Source organism: Tamandua tetradactyla, chromosome 5, assembly GCF_023851605.1.
Source record: "Tamandua tetradactyla isolate mTamTet1 chromosome 5, mTamTet1.pri, whole genome shotgun sequence".
NCBI lineage: Eukaryota > Metazoa > Chordata > Mammalia > Pilosa > Myrmecophagidae > Tamandua > Tamandua tetradactyla.
The window spans coordinates 22339113-22359092 of record NC_135331.1 but is presented as its reverse complement, the minus strand read 5'-3'; the positions used below and the strand labels follow the sequence as shown (position 1 = coordinate 22359092).

At 41.8% G+C, this 19980-nt stretch overlaps 2 protein-coding genes across 3 annotated transcripts in view; both read left to right on the top strand.

Annotated features, from left to right (window-relative positions):
- The first annotated feature begins 4310 nt into the window (after positions 1-4310).
- UNG (uracil DNA glycosylase) lies at positions 4311-17176 on the top strand. Its single transcript, XM_077160102.1, has 7 exons — positions 4311-4521; positions 5126-5332; positions 7207-7302; positions 9668-9765; positions 10269-10357; positions 11061-11239; positions 16240-17176. Exons 1-7 carry the CDS (start codon positions 4387-4389, stop codon positions 16378-16380), a joined length of 945 nt encoding a protein of 314 aa, XP_077016217.1. The 5' UTR covers positions 4311-4386; the 3' UTR covers positions 16381-17176.
- ACACB (acetyl-CoA carboxylase beta) overlaps positions 7233-19980 on the top strand; it is a 171332-nt gene continuing 158584 nt past the window's right edge. Inside the window, exon 1 of one of the 2 annotated variants that reach the window (XM_077160094.1) lies at positions 7233-7302. The gene's annotated coding sequence lies outside the window, so the exon portion shown is untranslated. Of the gene's footprint in view, positions 7303-11131; positions 11240-19980 lie in introns of those variants that run through there. The other variant, XM_077160093.1, reaches the window with a different exon arrangement.

The window sequence follows — 19980 nt, the reverse complement described above, 5'->3', positions numbered from 1 at the left end:
TAAGTACTCGTTGAAGAGGGTTTTGAAAACTATTGCTTTGTATATATGTTATACTGTAAAATAAAACAAGTTAAAAAAATAACATGGGTTGTTAGTCTACTCTGAATGTAAAGTTTTTTTTAAAGTTTTTTTTAATCATCTCAGTACTCTCCTAGAAAGCAAAAATTTTACATCAGAATAATATACCTGTTAATATTTATGTTAGCATTATCATCCTTTATTTCAAAAAACAATTCTTACTGGTAGGGGAAAAACTGTTATAATTTGTTCATTCCCCTTGTATAAATAGGTGGTAAAATAGATTAACCTATTGCATAGGAGGTGTTTGGGAAGTATTACAGTGGTTAAAAGAGATTTTCTATCCGGTTTGCTTGTTAAATTTGTATAGGTAAAATAACATTATTTATCTATTTAGAGGCTGTATAAAATTCCTAAAAATTTGACAACGTTCTCACTGTCCATGTTATATCCTGATACTAATCTGTATGATGTTAAGCAATGGTGTGGTGTTGTTACGGTTTTAGTTATTCTTAAAAAGCTATAGATCACTCTTTTGTTGCTCAGATGTGGCCTCTCTCTCCAGCCAACACAACGAGCAGTCTCACCACCCTCCCCTCTTTGCGTGGGACATGACTCCCAGGTGTGTGGACCTTCCTGGCAACGTGGGACAGAGATCCTGGAATGAGCTGAGACTCAGCATCAAAGGACTGAGAAAAACCCTAGAATGAGATGAGAATTAACATCAAGGAATTGAGAGAACCTTCTCGACCAAAAGGGGGAAGAGTGAAATGAGTCTAAGTGTCAATGGCTGAGAGATTCCAAACAGAGTCGAGAGGTTATCCTGGAGGTTATTCTTACGCATTAAGTAGATATCACCTTGTTGTTCAAGATGTAGTGGAGAGGCTGGAGGGAACTACCTGAAAATGTAGAGCTGTGTTCCAGTAGCCGTGTTTCTTGATGATGACTGAATAATGATATAGCTTTCACAATGTGACTGTGTGATTATGAAAACCTTATGTCTGATGCTCCTTTTATTTACCATATCAACAAAAGAGTAGAACATATGGAATAAAAATAAATAACAGGGGGAACAAACGTTAAAATAAATTTAGTTTGAAATGCTAGAGGTAAATGAAAGCGAGAGGTAAGGGGAATGGTATGTATAACTTTTTTTCTCTATTATCGTTTTATTTCTTTTTCTGTTGTCTTTTTATTTCTTTTTCTAAATCGATGCAAATGTTCTAAGAAATGATGAATATGCAACAATGGGATGATATTAAGAATTAATGATTATATATGTAGAATGGAATGATATATTATTGTTTTGTTTGTTGTTAATTTTTTTTAATTAATAAAAAAATAGATCATAGAAACAGCCAAATTATCAGTTGTACTGCTTTGCTGTAGTACTTCTCTAAGGATATGGGTGACGGGTAACAGTGGCTCAGTGGCTGAGTACTCGCCTGCCATGCTGGAGACCCCCATTTGATTCCCAGTGCCTGCCTATGTAAAAAAGAAAAAATATATATATATATATATACATATATATATATGTGTGTGTGTGTGTGTGTATGGTCAGCAATAGGTCAGAGTTCCATCTGTAACGATGGAAGAGTTTTTAAACAGGCAGGACAAATATATAAATTATATTATTATTAATTATATTTACCTGTCAATTAACATAACTCTGGTAAATGTGTAAAAGTGAACCAACAAAATCTCTGCTATGGTTTTTTAATATAAAACTGTCTATTGTTTTTATTTTTAAAAGCAGCTTCCTCTAAAAATGCTTATAAAAATTAGAGCTTAGATTGTAAGCTTTAACTATTATCTTTGAATTCTGAAATGCTTTGCTCTTTATATAATCTAGTAGTTCCCTGGAACTTTAAATATCTGAGTGATACCTGAGTTCTCAAGCTGTCAGCATAAGTCCATACAACAACTGTTTAAAAAACAAAACAAAACTCCAAAACTGAAAAAGATCAAACTCTGAATAAAGATGTGATGAAGCTGATCTGGTTAAAATAAGGTAAATCAATATACAAGGTAAAAAAAATATATAGGGCGTGCCATGGTGGCTCATCAGGCAAGCACCTGCTATGCCAGAGCACCTGGGTTCGATTTCTGGTGCCTGCCCATGTTAAAAAAAAAATATATATATATATATATATATATACTGTATTTTAAAGCTTTAACTTTTTTGTGAGACAAAAATAAAAACGTTTATTTTGTCTAAAATTTAAATTTTCTGTAGCACACTATATAACCTGTCTGGTCAGTTAATTTCAACACCCAAATTCAGCTTTATTTGATATAGAACCTAGAATAAGGACTAAAATCTCAATATTCTGTACCAGTTAATGTTATATATACCATGATGCATTTCAGTAATTTTGGGCAGAAAATGAAAAAGTGTTTGCAAATCCCTTGATGGATTGGGAAAAATAGAACTATTAACCTTCCCCACCTGGAGAATTTCTAACATTATTTTAAGCAAGAGGGGGATCCAGTTTAATAAGACAAGGCCTCAATTTTGATGGCTTGCCCTTATGAAACTTATTTCTGTAATTGGAAGCTGAACCTACTTATGAGTAGTGCCTAAGGGTCATCTCCAGAAAATCTCTGCTGTTATTCAAATGTAATCTCTCTCTAAACCCAACTCTGAACATCCGCCCCTACATGGGACATAATTTCCAGGGGCGTAAGCTTGGCTCTGGCATCACATAATGGCCCTGGCATCGTGAGACTAAGTTCCAAGGATGATCCTGGCCCTGGCATTGTAACCAAGAAATCAGGATTTAAGGCATGATTTTGTTTGTTTGTTTTTTGCATGGGCAGGCACTGGGAATCGAACCCTGTTCTCTGGCATGGCAGGTGAGAACTCTGCCTGCTGAGCCACTGTGGCCTGCCCTAAGGGATGATTTTGATTACTGGAATCATTATATAGATATTCCTTTTTGCTTTCTGGTAGATTGGAGTAGGCAGAAGGAAATACCTGCAATCTCTAAATTATAATCCAGCTATCTTGATCATTGATAATGATTGTGTAGCCCTTATCTTCTAACCCGGTGATTGTAAAAACCTTGTGACTAACCTTCATTTGTACCCAGTTATGCAGTTTTTCAACTTTAGAGTCTTGTGACCACTAAACACAGTCCCTAATGTTTATTTTTATATTTTTAATTTTTTTTTTTTTGGCATGAGCAGGGATCTGGAATCGAACCCAGGTCTCCGGCATGGCAGGCAAGAACTCTGCCACTGAGGCACCGGTGGCCCACCCCCTAGTGTTTATTAATGAAGGGTCCTGGGTCAGCCCAGAACTAACCCACCACAAGACCAAAGTTATCTTGATAACTGATACTGGATCTAACCACAGTGGGCCTGCCTGACTCGTGCAGTGGCTTAGACTTTAACCAACAAGTTACCGCTACCTCATTCCACCACTTCCTTGCATACATTTTGTGACTAAGCATGTAATCAACCTGTGCATGCTCAATAATTAGGTCCCCTTTAATTACATTAATGACATTAGCTGAGGCCACTGCGCTCTTTATCCTAAACCCGGCCCATCTTTTTCCAATAAAACTATCAAAATTATTGCAGTTTGGGGAGACAGATTTTGGCCCCCTAGGCTATCTGCTCTCCTATCAAGTAACAAATTCTCTCTTTGAAACCTTGGTGTCAGGAATTGTTTACTGAGTGTGTTGGCCAAAAGAATTTGTGGCCTTTGTCTGGTAACAGGATTGTGGAGAATCATCTGTGGCCTGGGGGTGGTTGTTTGGTGTCGCTTCTCACTGGGAATTATCTTGGTGTCCTGACAGGGCATTGGGCCTGTGAGGGGTAGAAGCAGGAGTTCGGCAGTCAGGCCTCTCCTGCCTCCCATTTCTACGTTCTACTCTAGCTGTGTGAGCTTCAGCAGGTCACTTAACCTCTCTGGGCTTGAATTGCTTCATCTTTCCGGAGGACTACAAAACCTAGGTCCTGAGAATGCCAGGAGGAATAATTAGAGGATTGGATGAGGAAATGTATAAGTAAAGACTATTGTAATGCTAATGTAGCTCCCACAGCAACTCTCTAGGATTGGTGCTTTTTCCAGCTGAGAGTTGGAGAAACTGGCCCGAAAGACCTTGGAACGATGAATAAATACAATGAATGAATGAGCAAATAAAGGAGTGAACCAGCCCCTCACCCACGCCCTCCAGGACCAGGCCAAGCCCCACCTGCTCCGGGGGCGGCGCCCCCTTCCCACTCATGCGCATCACGCCCTCCGTTGCCCCCCGCCCCCAGCCAAGCCCCCCGGTCGGAGCATGCGCGGGTCGCTTGGCGCCAATTGCAGACCGCCGCAGTCCCGGGTTGGCGCGCGCTCGCTCCCTCCTCAGCTCCGGGATGATCGGCCAGAAGACCCTCTACTCCTTCTTCTCTCCGAAGCTCGCTAGAAAGAGACGCTCCTGCAGCCCCGAGCCCGCTGACCCGGGAATTGGCGTGGCGGCGGCTGTAGCTGAGGAGAGCGGGGATGCGGCGGTGAGGAGCGGAGGGAGCACTTTGTGGGGCCGGAGGCTGGGGCAGGGAGGCGAGGCTGGGGGCAGGGAGGCGGAGGCCGGCGACAAGCCCGGCGCGATCGTGGGGCCGCAGGAACGCGCGGCGAACTCAAGTAAACTCAGGTAGCCTGCATGTGTTCAAAACCGCCGCCAAGGTCCCTCATCGGCGGCCATGCTGAGGGACTAGCCAATGGGGGCGAGCCTCGGGGTTCCAGGCGCCAATCGGCGCGCTGTTGGCCCGCCTTGCTCGGTCCGCTGCCCAATCAGAAGGAAGGGGGCGGGGCGCCGAGAGGGATTTTTGCCGCGAAAAGGCCGCGTGGGCCGGTTGGCGCCGCCCCCCTTCCCGCCAATCTCCAGGGCGCCGCCTGGGGCTTCCACCCTCCCCCCCCACCCCGCCCCCCTTCGACCCAGCGCATCCCTGGGTTCCGGTTCCCACCGCCCAGGTTTACTCCCATCTATCCGGCCGGCTGAAAGTCCCACAAATGGGGATTTTCTGCACACCGCCCTTGGGTTTGGTCCGGAAGCTGCCGGCGCCTCGGGAAGGACAGCTGCAGCTCCTGACCCGCTCCTGCGGGAACCGCTTGCAGGCCGTTTCCACCAAGAAGGCCCGGACCGGGCAGGGCGAGCCCGGCACGCCGCCCTCCTCGCCGCTGAGCCCCGAACAGATGGTCCGGATCCAGAGGAACAAGGCCGCGGCCCTGCTGAGACTCGCAGCGCGCAATGTGCCGGTGGGATTCGGTGAGAGTTGGAAGAAGCAGCTGAGCGAAGAGTTCGGGAAACCTTATTTCATAAAGGTAAACGTGGAAGCATTCCGTTCGTAAAGCTAAAAGGGGAGGCCGCTGGCGCTTTGTTTTGTTAGTATTGTAGGGCGAAAACAAAGACCGAGGCCACAGGCCTCCAGGATGGTTCAGCGAAGTTAGAACAGGCTGAGACTAAGGATAAGACTAAGGATCCGTAGTTTCAGGAAGCAGGTTTATTTGCATTGGACATAGGGCTCAGCCCAGTCGTCTCTGAAAGTCTGACTCTGAACAAAAGGCAACCTTAGCTTTTATAGACTCTTTGACATGTTAAAGACAAGGTAAACAATTGGCTGATTTAAGTTGAGTATGGCCCAGAGCTGAAGGGTTGAGGGGCCCCCACCCCAGGAATGTCTTCCCTTTCCTACGTGCATCTTCACCAGTTCCTGAAGGCTAGGGGAGGGGGTTTCTATCCCAGGAAATGTGTCTTATCTCGCTTGCCTGCAGGGAGAGGGGGTTTGGGAATTTTCCACAGAGCACAGCTAAACCAGAAAGAGGGGAAGGGCTGCTGCTACAGTATAGCAGATCAAGTCCACGTTTTGCTAGGCTACCCCTTCACAGTCTCTTAATTCCCCTCCTTTAACCGGCGTTTTCAGCTCATGGGATAAAATAAAGCCGTGGTTGTTTGGGGTTAGCACGTTTATGTTAGTTATGGTTTCTAAAGACTCTAGGGGGATATCATTGCTTTATTATTGTTTTCTGACATTTTGCAAAATTGCCCCTTAAAACAACCATTTCGGTTAAAGTGGGGAGAGAGAATGTCTGCGAAAAGTTGTAAATCATTGTCCTGCCAAGATCTTAGCAGATGAAATGGGCACACAGAAAACGGAGCGTGCACCCGGATCCCGGAGGAGTGAGGGGAGGAGCTTTCTACCCGAGGTTTCCCCTACTCCTGCTTCTGTTAAGGCTTCTTTTAATCCACTGAGTCAGTCCGTCTGCTTTCCAGAAAAGAGTGGCATAGTAAAGCCACAAATTAGAGGAATGAAACCTGACCTGCCCTTTGTGGGGGAGAGGGGGGACAGCAGGAAATTCCAGCAGCCAGATGAGTCAGTCCACCTTGACACAGACAGGAAGAAAGAAAGAAAGATGCAATTATATAACTTTGGTGGTTGGGGGGGCAGGTACTGTTTGTTTCTTTGTTTGCTTATTTTCAAAACAGTTTGTTTATAAAATATGGCAAACAGCTAGGTGATACTGTAACGGTGCCCGGCTGGCAATAGTGCCAGCTGAGCCTCGATCCAGTTCATTAGTCTAAAAGAATTTAGAGAGGAGAGGGCCAGAAGGAATTAGTTGTAAAGTTTATTAAAGAGAAGGAAGAGAGTATGCATTTAAGAGGTTAAGGCCCTTGTGCCCAAGGGAGGGACACTGAGTGGGGATGGGCTAGCTTAGGGAAAATTTTGTTGATAGGTCTTCATAGTAGCCTTTGAATACCAGGCTTCTTCTAGGAAGGGACAAAAAATGTTACCTCCTTTAGATAATTGTCACAAACCTAAAATTTGTCTTTGGGCAAATGGTTAACAATCTTTATGACCCTATGCATCCTATCATCAACTAAGAATTTGTTTTTGGCCAGAATTTTGCTAGCTTTTATGGTTTGGGGATGTTTGGGGAACTTTCAGGGAAATTTTGTCCCAGAAAGCTTGCATCTGAAGTTTGCAGTTTGCATTAGTTTTTTTGGAGGTAGATAAGAAACAAGAGACTTGGCAGTTGTTGGTTAACTCTTTCAGAGCTGAATAGGAAACCAGGGACTTGCAGTTGTCCTATTTTATCCTGCTTAAATGCTTCAGATAACTTGCATTAGGGCTTTCTTGATGAATACTTAAGGTTTCTAGTGATGATCTGATTTTAAGTCTCGTTTATCTTTAAATCAGCTAATGGGATTTGTTGCAGAAGAAAGAAAGCATCATACTGTTTATCCACCCCCACACCAAGTCTTCACATGGACCCAGATGTGTGACATAAGAGATGTAAGTACAAGTTGGTGAATTTATTGGAATAGAGGAAGGAATCATATATCTTAATTAAGGACACTGAAGTGAAACGACTGTGTGTAATTCAGCAGTAAAACTGACTATATTTTAGCCTATATGTACTCTTTTTAATTTTTACCATATGCTCATTATTAACCACGTAAAAAAGAAAATGTGGACACAGTCCTGTGTGTACATGCTCTCATTTCTTTTATTTAATCTTGAAACCAACCCCATGCTGCTGTTATCTATTCTTGTGTGGCTGAGGAGACAGAAACATGAAGCTGTTGAATCATTTTCAGCTAGTTCTAGCTGACCTTACTTTTATTTCTAGTCCAGTCTTTCTGTCTTTTAGTTGGTACTTTCAAGCTCTTTACTTCTGGCTTGCATCATTTTGCTGTCCTCTTAATAAATCCCTTTGCTTTAGTTTGTCCTACACAGAGGCTACTGAGCACATCAATTCCCTATTGGAAAGCTTGTCCATGGTTTATTCTATGAATGAGCATACAAGACACTCCATAAATATGGTCATATCCTCCTGCTCAGCCTCAGCTCTACCTCCCATTCTCCTACTTCAGGGCTAGAACTCCTTATTTCTGTCTTTTGAAAACCAACTAGATCCATCTTACGGCATCTCCTTAACCTGTTCATGACCTTTATGATCCTATTTTTTGTAAATCCCCTGTGACCGATTCAGTTTATTCGGTGTCTGCTTATACTGGAAGTTGTTTGGTCTTGTTCTTATCCTTTTCCTACCCTTTTTGTAGAGGGCAGGAATCCTGTGAGTTAATAATTACCGGCTAATTTAAATAGAAAATAGGTGAATAGGCCATCCTCATAAAGCACCCATACCTGTCTCTTGGATTCTTGGGAAATGTCACAATTTGCATTATAAAGCAAGAACTTTGGGTATAGCTTTTTTTTTTTTAAACCTATGCTATATGGCAGGGATCACAGTTCATTCTTTTTACATGTGAGTATCCTGTTATTGCAGCACCATTTGTTGAAAATTTTTGTTTGTTTGTTTTGGGAAGTGCATGGGCCAGGAATCGAATCCTTATTTTTTTGAAGTTAAAAAATAAGTTCTATTAAATTCAGACCCAATTTGTTTCTTATTTAACTATCACATCCACGTCAACATAAATGAAATATTAAAATAAAAAAACAAAAACCCTCAAGCCTGTGAGTCTCTGAAGAACAGTGCGTCAGTGGGGCTTCTTTACTGACCAGCATATTGAGAACTGGGGAGGTTCAGTAGCTTTCCCAAGGTCAGCACTCACCCAGGGCCAGAAACCCAAGCCTGCTTCCACCCCCTGCAAGCCCCAGAGAGTCTCTGCTGGGATAAGTTGCTTCAGCATGGAGAGTATGTTCAAGACAGTGTGAGCATCAAAGGGAGGTCCATGAAAGCTTCCTGGGCATGGCACTTCGGAAGCTGCATTTTGTATGTCTCCTATGGAGGGAGACTCTAAGAAGGAACACCAGGGGCAGAAGCATGAGAATGAGGAAGAGGTGGGTGGGCATGGGATCAGAGGGCCACCTACCTGTCTTGTATTTCAACATTGCATTTTACCACCTCCTGCTCTGGCCCTTTTGACCTGGCCTCATTCTCTTAGTGGAACAGGCACCCTCATATTGCTGGCAGGGAATTTGAGATGCTTCATTTCCTTGAAAAGTAACTTGGCAGATATCTGAAGATTAAGTATACTTATCCTTTGATTGGCAACTTCACTATTGTGAATCTATTTCATAGAAATAAAAAGCCAAGAGTAAATAAGGATATATGGACCAGAATGTTTATTACAGTTTTTTGTGTGTGTGTGATGGCAAAATATTGGAAGCAATCTGTCCACCCATCAGGGTTTAAGTTCTCTATTCATTGAAGAATGCCCAAAATGTATGGTGTGTGAAAAACAAAATCTAGAGTAGTGAGCACAATAACCCCAAATTGATAGGTAATTAAAAATGGTTAAATTAGGAGGGGATAGTGCTAATGGGAAGATAGGTAATCCCTCTGTAAATTTCTGGATTGTTGTATTTGCTAAGAGGGCAAATCAGCTTTGTAATTTGAATAATGACGGTGGTAAAAGCAAAGCTAACCTCAATTTATTTCAAAAACGTGTGTCGTACATAGATGTGGGTAGGACAGTGAGATGAGGTAGGTGATTTCCTGTAAATTGAATTAGATAATGGGAAATAATAGTGGCAAATCAGTTACTGCCTTCTTGGAGTCTCGGTGGGCTATTGTTTTTACTGTTGTGCTTGTTTATGTTGGTTAACAGTCATCCAGGTGTTCGTTTAGACTGCCTACAGTCTAACTGTACAGTATGGTATGGTTTAATTTCTTGCCAACTGGTATTCATAGGTGAAGGTTGTCATCCTTGGACAGGATCCATATCATGGACCCAATCAAGCTCATGGGCTCTGCTTTAGCGTTCAAAGACCTGTTCCACCTCCACCCAGGTACAGTTGCTTTACAGGATGGCTCAGGTCCAATTGTGATTACTTTCAGATGTGTACTTTATAAATTATGGGTTCAGCTGTTGGGGTACATTCACCAACCTTTGGAGCAAGGTTTCTCCATCTCACCCTTGAAGCCAGATCATTCTTTTTTGTGGGGTTATCGTATATATAAATATGTAATATATAAAGCTGTAGGGAGGGGGCAGGTTTATCCTCAGTTCTCAAGAACAGTGTTCCAAATAAGATTCCATGTTTGATTCATCTTATAACACACACTGGCAGTATTCCATTGTATTTCTTCCCTGCTACGTCATGGCTGAGGGAGAAAAGGATGAAATGGGGACTCGTTGCTGTTTGTTCCATGGTCCTTTCCAGGAGGGGCTGGCTTCATAGGCTTTATTCTCTGATCTTTTCACACTTAAATTCATTGTCCTCAACTTCCAGAATTATGCTTAAGATTCTGTGTTTTTTGTTTTGTTTTGTTTTTCTTGATTTGCTTTCAGTTTGGAAAACATTTATAAAGAACTGTCTACAGACATAGAGGGTTTCATTCATCCTGGTCATGGAGATTTATCTGGGTGGGCCAAACAAGGTAAATCCACTGCCTTTAGGTATATTTTGGACTGATTTCAATTGTTCTCCTTTTTAGCCTGCTTGTTTATATTTTTAAAAAGATAGCCATAAAGAACTCTAATAAAATGGTTAACAAAAAATCAATTTACCCTTCAACCAATGTTTTCTTTCATGTTTAATCATAATTTGAAAGAGAAAACTTTGTTCCACTCTAAGAGTCTTGATTTTAACCTTTCAGAAGGTGGCCTCACTCTTCTCATTTTGGTACAAGGGGTGGTGGGCGTGTTTAAAACCCACCCAAGGGAATTTTTAACTTTTTTTTAAATTAATCAACTTATCTTTCTACAACCAGAATAAGGAAAGAATGTATACTTTTTTCAGTTTGATTTTCATTCAAATTTTTGGTTTACTTTTTGTTGTATTTTCTGGGTTATTTAATATCAAAACAGTTCTTTCTGATGGTGAATATAGTGCATGTTCACTGCAGAAAACTTGGAAGGTGTTGAAAGGGCAGAGATGAAAAGAAAATGCCCTCTAATTTCCTCACCTAGAGATAGCCATTTTTTTACATAGTAATGCTCTCTTTATGACCTGATTTCAAACAGCTACACTGTCTTCAGTTATCCCAGTGGTTCCATCATGTATGTAATCGTTGCTGTTGGGTGTTGGGGCTGACTTGTTTTAACCTACTTATAACCTCTTTCTTTGGAATATGCTCATAGGTGTTCTCCTACTCAATGCTGTCCTCACAGTTCGCGCCCATCAAGCCAATTCTCATAAGGAAAGAGGTTGGGAGCAATTCACCGATGCAGCTGTGTCCTGGCTAAATGTCAACTTGAATGGCCTTGTCTTCTTACTCTGGGGCTCTTATGCTCAGAAGAAGGGCAGCGCCATTGACAGGGTATGTGTGTGTGTGTGTTTCTTTTTAAACACATTAAACCAGTCTAAGGAATTCTAGAGATCACTATTATATGGTCCGAGAAAATCCATGTCATAAATAAATCTTATTTTCCCTTAAGACTTATAATTAGGGTTGAGTTTCCTGTTGGGAATTAAGTAGAATTCAGACCGATTGCAGGAATATTTAATTTCCTATGAGAAAAGCAATTGACCAACTTCTGGTTTAGTGCAGTTGGTGATATAGACATAAACTTGCTATATACATAGATGACACAAAACTCTCTAGATAACATTCAACAGATTTTGTCATGACTGATTAACGAGGCAAATTTCTTTGTCTCCAAGAAGTTTGAGAACATAGAAAACAAAGATTCACTACTCACAAATTTAACTTCCCCATGAAAATACTGTCCATAATAATCACTACACCTGAGCTCCAGATGTTAATACCCAATATCAGTTCTTAATTGCCCTACATCCCCCCAATTCGCTCCTTTTCTGTTCTTCCCAATCCCAGCTATTGAAAGAGTGATATGGCTAGTTGTGCTGAGGCAAAAGCCTAGAAGTCATCCACGAATCTTCTGTTTTTACTCACCCACTTAGATCTAGTCCATCAGTAAATCTGACCAATTTTGCTTCCTAAGAACATCTGTTTCTCGCAGTCGTCACTGCTGCCATGTGGGTGAGCCACTGTTACTGTTCTCCAGGATGACTGGATAGACTGGCGGGGTGATGGTATAATGGAGAACCGTGAGCACGGGGAGAGACAAGGCAAGAACAACTCAGGTGTTTAGCTAGGGCAACTGTGAGAGACACAATTAGAAAGTAAGAGTGAGGGAAAAAATTCTGGACTAAATTCTTCAATAAGTGAAATAAAGGGATTAAGTGAGGTGACCTGACAGTGGTTTCTTGCTTATCGTCAGGAGATTGCTGGTTATCAGGAATTTGCAAATATGTAACCCTCTGCCATGTATTCAGTCGAGCACTTTTTGTGCAGAATCTCATTTAATAGTTGCACAAAGGCTCTAAAGTCAGGAATAAATTTATCCCCATTTAAAATTGGGGCTCAGAGAGAGGAGGTTGCTTACTCAAGGTTGCAGTAAATGCGGAACTCTGTGTTCTCAGCAGTGTGCTGAGCAGTTTGTCTCGTCCCAGGGTAGGCCTGTTGGAGTGCCCGTGGGTGTGCATCGAACAGGTGAGTTGTACTAAGGTTCTAACCCAGCGGGAAAGTTCATATCTACACCTTTCTGTCTTTAGTTGTGTCACTTATTTCTTGCATTTTCTCATAAATGGAGTTTTGTTTGGGTTTTTAAATTTTGATTTGAAAAAGGTAATAGAGTCACCTGTTAAAACATGAAATATATCAAGGTATATAGTGAAAAGTCTCCCTGCCATCCAAGTTCCAGTCTGTTCAGTTCCCTTCCCTGGCCTGAGTAAACATCGCAAGTAACAACAGATTGTGCAAGTAACATTAAAAAGCTTTTTGTTTAAAGGCTTTGTGTGAATAAACAAGATATTTTCAGGTTCTTTCCCTTTTTTGTGTTTTTTTGCTTGGGCAGGCACTGGGAAACGAACCCGGGTCTCTGGCATGGCAGGTGAGAACTCTGCCTGCTGAGCCACTGTGGCCTGCCCTGCCTTCACTCTTTTTAAGCAAGGGAATAGTAGAAAAATCTCACATGAAGTAACCAGTTGTTAAGATCTGATTATCCAGAATACAGGGTAAAGGATGATGTTGTCCACATTTTAAAACGTCAACTTCTATGTGAGACTAAAGGGAGAGATGTTTATTTGGTGCAAAATTTATATTTTGGGTAGTGCATTACCTAATTTAATTTGTATGGGTCAGTTTGGTTGAATACCATAATTGCGTGGAATCTTGAATAGGATGTGAGATTTTGTTGGTTTGTCCAGGTTAGGGTGATGCCCTGATATATCCCAGAGTAATTTGTGCAGTAAATAAAGAAATATTATTAGCAAAGTCCACTTGGGGTACTGGGGAGAAAGGAGGAAATACTCAACTTCCCCATTTGGAGAATTTCCGATATTCTTGCAAGCAGTGGGGACAACCAAATGAATAAGCCGAGCCCTAAATCTTGGGATTCGCCCTATGAAACTTACTCCTGCAAAGAATAGGCTAAGCCAATTTAAAATTAGGCTTAAGAGTCACCCCCAGAGAACCTTTTGTTCTATGTGGCCCTTCTGTCTCAGCCAACTCAGCAGGTGAACTTGCTGCCCTCCCTCCTACATGGGACATGACTCCCACGGTGTAAATCTCCCTAGCAATGTGGGACAAAAGTCTCAGGATGAGCTGGGACCCAGCATCATGGGATTGAGAAAGCCTTCTTGACCAAAAGGGGAAAGAGAAATGAGACAATGAAGTTTCAGTGACTGAGAGATTTCAAACAGAGTTGAGAGGTTATCCTGGAGGTTATTTATAATGCATTATATAGATATCCCTTTTTAGTTTATGGTATATTGAAGTGGCTGGAGGAAAGTACCTGACACTGTTGACTGGTATTCCCGTAGCCTTGGTTCTTGAAGACAATTATATAAAAATATAACTTTTACAATGTGAATGTGAAAACCTTGTGTCTGTTGCTCCTTTTATCCTGGGTTTGGACAGATGAGTAAAAAAATATGGATAATAAATAAATAATAGGGGGACAAAGGGTAAAATGGATTTTTTGTTTTTATTTTTCTGGAGTCATGCAAATGTTCTAAAAATGATCATGGTGATGAATACGCAACTGTGTAATGATACGGTGAGCCACTGATTTTACACCATGGATGGAATATATGTATGTGAAGATTTCTCAATAAAAATATTTTTAAAAAACCGAACTGACAGGCAAGAATTGGGGCCCCTTCTGTGCAGGAAAGTAGATCTTGGTCATCAGGAAGAAATTGGAGTGCTGCTATATAATAGAGGCAAGAGAGAAAATAATTTGGCACCCATCTGATTTACTTGTGGATATTTTACTGTCAAATTCTGTTAATAAATGGACAAAAGTAGCACTCCCTACCTTATAAAGGCATCATGATCAGATCAGAATGCTTAGAATAGATTATCTGCCACCTTTTAAGTCCCTGAGACTAGCAGAATGAGGAGGGAGTTAATGAGTATCTGTTGTGCTCCCATGACCTCCTGCAGTCGTAGCTTATGGTATCAGTAAGTTTCCACTTGGAAAATTTTCCAGAGAGAGGCCAACTGGAATTGGGTGAGCTGCTCCCTGAATGTATAAAGAGAAATCCTAGTGGGACAAGGGATGGACTGGATGGACTTGGAGATCTACCACCGAGGTCAGCCTTAGAAGAGCTTCTCACTCAGATTCTTGGAGTGCTGACAGCTTTTTGATGTTCAGCACAACATGGTATTGCATGAGTTGGTTAAGTCCACATGCTATAAGGCCATGCAAACCCCAGGGTGGTCAACATCCAACATCAAATGGTTAATGAAGGTAGGAAGATGAGGGCCAGACCGCTCTGGTTGAAAGTAGGGCCATGTTATTCCAGAGCTCCCTCTGTGGCTGGTTGAAGCTGTAGGGCTGCATTGCAGGTTGGCTTGTCCCTCTACCTAAAAGTACTTTCTTCTTTCCACAATGTCGATCCAAGAGAATTTTCAAATATCTTGTGCAATTAAAAAAAAAAAGATCTGATTTTCCAGGTAAACAAGAAGTGTGTATAAGAGTAATTTCTAATCTTCTACATAATTTCTACATAAAAGGAAGGTTTATGATCAGTAGCGGTGTTATCTCAGTATAGATCTTGTTCTGCATATTTATAATCTTTTTTATTAAACATGGCTTGGATTGAAGTAAGTAGTTCAAGTAGCTTGATCATCTCCAACCAAGTGTCTCCCTGTGACACATAGGCACGTCAAATTCAACATGTTCCAAGCTAAGTTCTTTCCTCATCCATTTCCCACTATATATTTTCTCTCCAGCTTCTCTCCAGCCTTCTACTTGTGTGCCTCTGCCAGAATTGTTCAGCTGACTTCTGGCAGATCAGGTTCCTTGTTCCCATTTTCCCTATCCTGGTTCATTCTTAACATGCCAGAAAGCAAATCTAATCACATCGCTGTCTTGCTTAAAGGTCTGTAATCCTCTGGGATACAGTGAAGACCTGGGCTTAGGCTGACAAGGTAGTTTCTTGGTGCTGGCTCCAACCTGCCTCTAATTGTTATCCTTGGACTGGGCTGAAGGCAGGGATGTTTTGAAAATCAGTTTTTGTTAGGTGTTTTTTATTTAAATACAGAAAAGAAAAAAGGAAACAAAAATGGTCCATAATCTCCCTGCTCAGATAATAGCAGTTGACATTTAAAAAAAACAAAGTAGTCCATTTTTGTGGTGACAGTTCAAACTATATATGGGTATAAAAATGGAAAGTAAATTTCTTCCGCTATTTGTTTCCCCTAAAGGAATTAATATGAATAGTTTATTTTGGATATTTTTCCAAAAATTTTTTAATGGATTTATCACTTTACCTTGATATTTTTTTCCTACTTGATATATTTTGGAGGTCTTCCCATATCAACATACATAGCTCGACCTTGTTCTAATAGCTGTGCAGTGTTCCACTATAAGAATCTTAGAAAAATACTTCTAGTCAGTTCCATAACAATGGATGGAACTTTACCTACTGTAGGCACAGCTGCAGTGAACTTCATTATAAGTACATCTTCGTGTAGGTGCACGCATCATGTGTCCTTTAGCAAATTCATTCTTAGCAGTAGAATTGAGGTAAGGGCACTAGAAAATCTGATAGGTATTGAGGGCTGAGACTGGTCCTCTTTGTAAGCTCAGAGCTAAGCAAAAGTAGTCTTACAATAGTTGAATGAATGGATTTACATTATAGTATAGACAATGTAAATAAACTTTGGAAAATGGTTGAATTTAGAGAGGGCAAAGGGGGAACTGCACAGCTAACTTCATAGTGCAGGAGCCGTAGTCATTTTTTGAAGCTGCCACATTTTGTTCTCTCATTCTCCCTGATCTTTTGCAGAAGCGGCACCACGTGCTGCAGACAGCTCATCCATCCCCATTGTCGGTGTACAGAGGATTCTTTGGATGTAGGCATTTTTCTAAAACCAATGAGTTGCTGCAGAAGTCTGGCAAGAAGCCCATCAACTGGAAGGAGCTGTGATCCTGAACTAAGAAGGATGGTCTTTGTCAATGTTTTTTGAGAAGCTGGTTTTGAAGAAATTGTCAGTTGTGGAGCTGAATTCAAAAATAATTTCCCTAGTAATTGTTAAGTGCGCTCAGGAAAACTGCCATGAACCAGGCTGCCTAGGAAGGGCAGCTTCTACCTAACCAGAAACAGCAAAGTCTGTTCCTGTGACTGTTGATCTTTGTAGCATGGCTTTGGCCTAAAATATGCTGCCAGTGAAATTTCTGCAAAGCCAAATACTGGGTCAAATACTCCTCTTTTCAGCCATCCTCACCTCTTAACCTCTAGGGTTAAGGAGAATATGCACCTTCTTGGTACAGCCAACAATTTGGTTCCTGCTGCTACTTACTTTTCTCTGGTAGATGAGGCTTTAGGTTCATAAGGTATTTGTTTTTTTTTTTAGAAAGATACCCCCCCCCCCCCGGGCCCAGCCCTGCTTTACACACTTAGCAGTGTAAATGACCTACTGATTTTTTATTTTTTTTTAACAAGGGGGTTAATGGTTTCCTCATACATTTATACTGAGATAGAGTTTTTTAGGACTATAAATTGCCAAATACTGTTTTTTATGGACTGGAATCACTTTGGGGCATTTTTTTTTCTACAACACTGGAGACTTACTTTTTTCAAAAATATTTATGTTTTTATCCTTTAAGAGAATCTATTAGGTCTGCACCTCCATCCAGACTTTGTTAGAGTTGCTGTTTTGCTGTTAACTGAGTTAAAGAGTTAACCTTGTGTGAGTTTGGTAATAAATGATTGTTGAAGTTTCGCTTTTTGCCGGAGCTCCCTTTGTCGGCTCCCTCCTGGCCCACAGCTGACTGGCCTGACGCCCTTGGGCTGCCCTTGCACTTGAGTCAGGGTGCCCAGCTCCCCACTGGTAATCATTGCAACCTTTGTAACCTTTGTCAGGAAGGGCTTCCTTCCACAACCCCCCCCCCCCAACTGTGCTCCAGTTGGAGCCACCTGCCCCTCCGTTGTGCCTCGGTAAGCCCAGGGCTGGGTTCTGGGGGGAGGCGGGGGCGTGAGCAGCCAGTGCGCCTCACCCCCAACCCTTAGAAGCACCAAAATCCCAAGTTCTTTGGGGAGGATGGATGGGGTCAGAAACAGCAGCCTACTGGAGAAAACATCTCTTCTGTGATCTTAGCTTGCCGTCATGGCTGCATCTGGCCATTCCCTATTGGAGGGCATTCCCCATTTTCCCTTAACTAGAATTTCTAGACTCTTCCCTGGGAACCTAAAGGTTGTGAGGCCAGGGCACTGGAAAGACCCTGATTCTTCCTTGACCTGCCAGCACATAGCTCAGGTGACAGGTAGACTGTAAGATGAAGGATTGGACTCTCCTGTGTCCTTTTTTTGAGGAAGAAAGCAAAAGTACAAAGCAGGGTTGGTCGCAGGCCTGCTTTTATTTAGGTGGGCAAGGAAGAACGCACCCAGAGAATACCTAGACTAGCGAACATTGCCTAGGAGGGCAGGGATGTGGAAACAGTTTTGCTTGAGAATGTCATTTGCCCTCCGGCCTTAGTTTCCTCATCTGTGAAAGAAGGGTTTATGATCTCAAATTCTGTGCTCAGCAAAGGGCACTTTCTGAGAATGAGGATGCATTCTCAGTCTGCCCTCTGGCAACTGTGTGGTCCCCTTAGACTTGACCGAGTACTCAGTTATCCCAGGGACAAGGGAGGACATGGAATTCCCCTACTATTTACAGTCTGACACCTGGCTGCAGTTCTGGGAGAAGGGAGGAGGCAATAAACTCTGAACTACCAATAATTCAAGAACCAAACCTTAGATGTAGCACTTTAAATATCCAAAAACATAGAAATACAAATTTCAACTTTAGAAGTCTCATTTTTTAAATTAAACTTTGATGAATTTTTGATGAACTCTTAGCTATACAGTAATATATTTTTTTCACATTTTCTGTTTCCTACAAGTTCAGCACTCCATATGTAAAACCGTATAAAAAGTAAACTTCGCCTTTTAGGTCAGAAATTGGCAAACTTTCTTGGTAAAGGGTCAGATGGTAAAAATTTTAGCCTCTGCACTCAAATGGTTTCTGTTGTAGCAAAGGCAGACATAGGGGAGATGTAAATGAAAGGGGTATGGCTGTGTTTCAAGAAAACTTTATGGGCACTGGAATTTGAATTTAAAATTTTCATGTATCACAAAATATCCTTATTTTGTTTTGTTTTGTTATCCAAGAATTTAACGAAGTAAAAACCAGGATCTGTGGATGTGGCCAAAGGCTGGGGTTTGCTGAACCCTGTTTCAGGTGCTTCCCCTGAGACCTCAGCAATCTAAGAACTTGTATGTTCTGTGCTCCCACTGTCTGGTGTAGTAGGAACAAAAAGGAAGCCAGTCCAGGAAAGAAGGAATTTCGTCGTAGGGGAATGTTTGAGCTGAGCATTGAAGGAAAGTTTCCAGCAGTTTCTAGGCCAAGGAGGAGAACATTTTACTCAGAGAATCCAACTTTGTGAAGCAGGTAGCAGAACTACGGGCTGCCTGAAACAGCATTTCTACCCTGCTCGGTGGGAGGCATGTGTGAGCCCCATCAAAAAAGGATTCCTGTCCCCTCCTCTGTGAAGAAAAGAGTATCTGCTGAAGGCTTTCATTTGTAACCTAAAGTCAGGCCACAAGGAAGTCAGCTATTAGGCAAAATGTTGTCCTGGGAGCCCCAAGTTGTAAAATAATTATGACAGACACTCTTTGATATGAGTCCAGCAGGACAAGGTCAGGGGATGTAAATTGTGTGTGTGCTTTAATAGAATTTAAAGCATGTTGTTAGTAATGCTTCCATTATTAGAGAATATATTTTCCCCGTCTTAAAATTCACTTTCTGCACTGGTTTGCTCCTCATATAAAAGCCTATTATTAATCTGGGGCCTTAAAAAGAGTTTTCAGCGGAGAAGCAAGCTCATTCGTGTATGTGTGTGGCAGTGGCTTTCTCTCCTTCCCAAACCTTCAAGATTTACAAGGAAACTGCTCTGGGCAGCTTTGGTCTGTCCTGTGACCTGATGACCTCCAGTAAATGACTCAACGTTAGGAAAGACTCGCTCATATACTTGCTGGAGATGGCCTCTTTTACTATTTAAAGAGACATTTTGACATCCATTTAGGCCTCACAGATAGTCTCAGTTGGAACCGTGTTTTAGTTTTTGAAATTTATGTTTGGAAGTGCAAGTAAGTACTAGTAAGTGGGGCAGGTCAGGAGATCATTCGGGAATGAAGATCAAACACCTTCGAACCTGAGGCTTGTACAATTTTCCAATCTTCGATTTTTGACAAATGTGAACTTTCCTTTGTTCCTTTGTCCCTCTCTGTTGGAGGTGTTTGGGGTACCGGAGAGGGATGCAGTCAATTTCACATCCATCCTGAAGCAGGTTGGAGGATTTCAAACAAGGGGTTCATGTTCCCCAAGCCTGTATCGTAGAGTCACTGGGGAGACCTAAAAATATTACTGTTGAGCGCCACCCCAGAGAGTCTGATTTAATTGGTCCCAGCGGAGGGGGACTTTTTTATAAAATGTCTGGTTTGCAGCAGAAACACTCAGCTTCTTTCCAGAATGCCGTGTTTCTT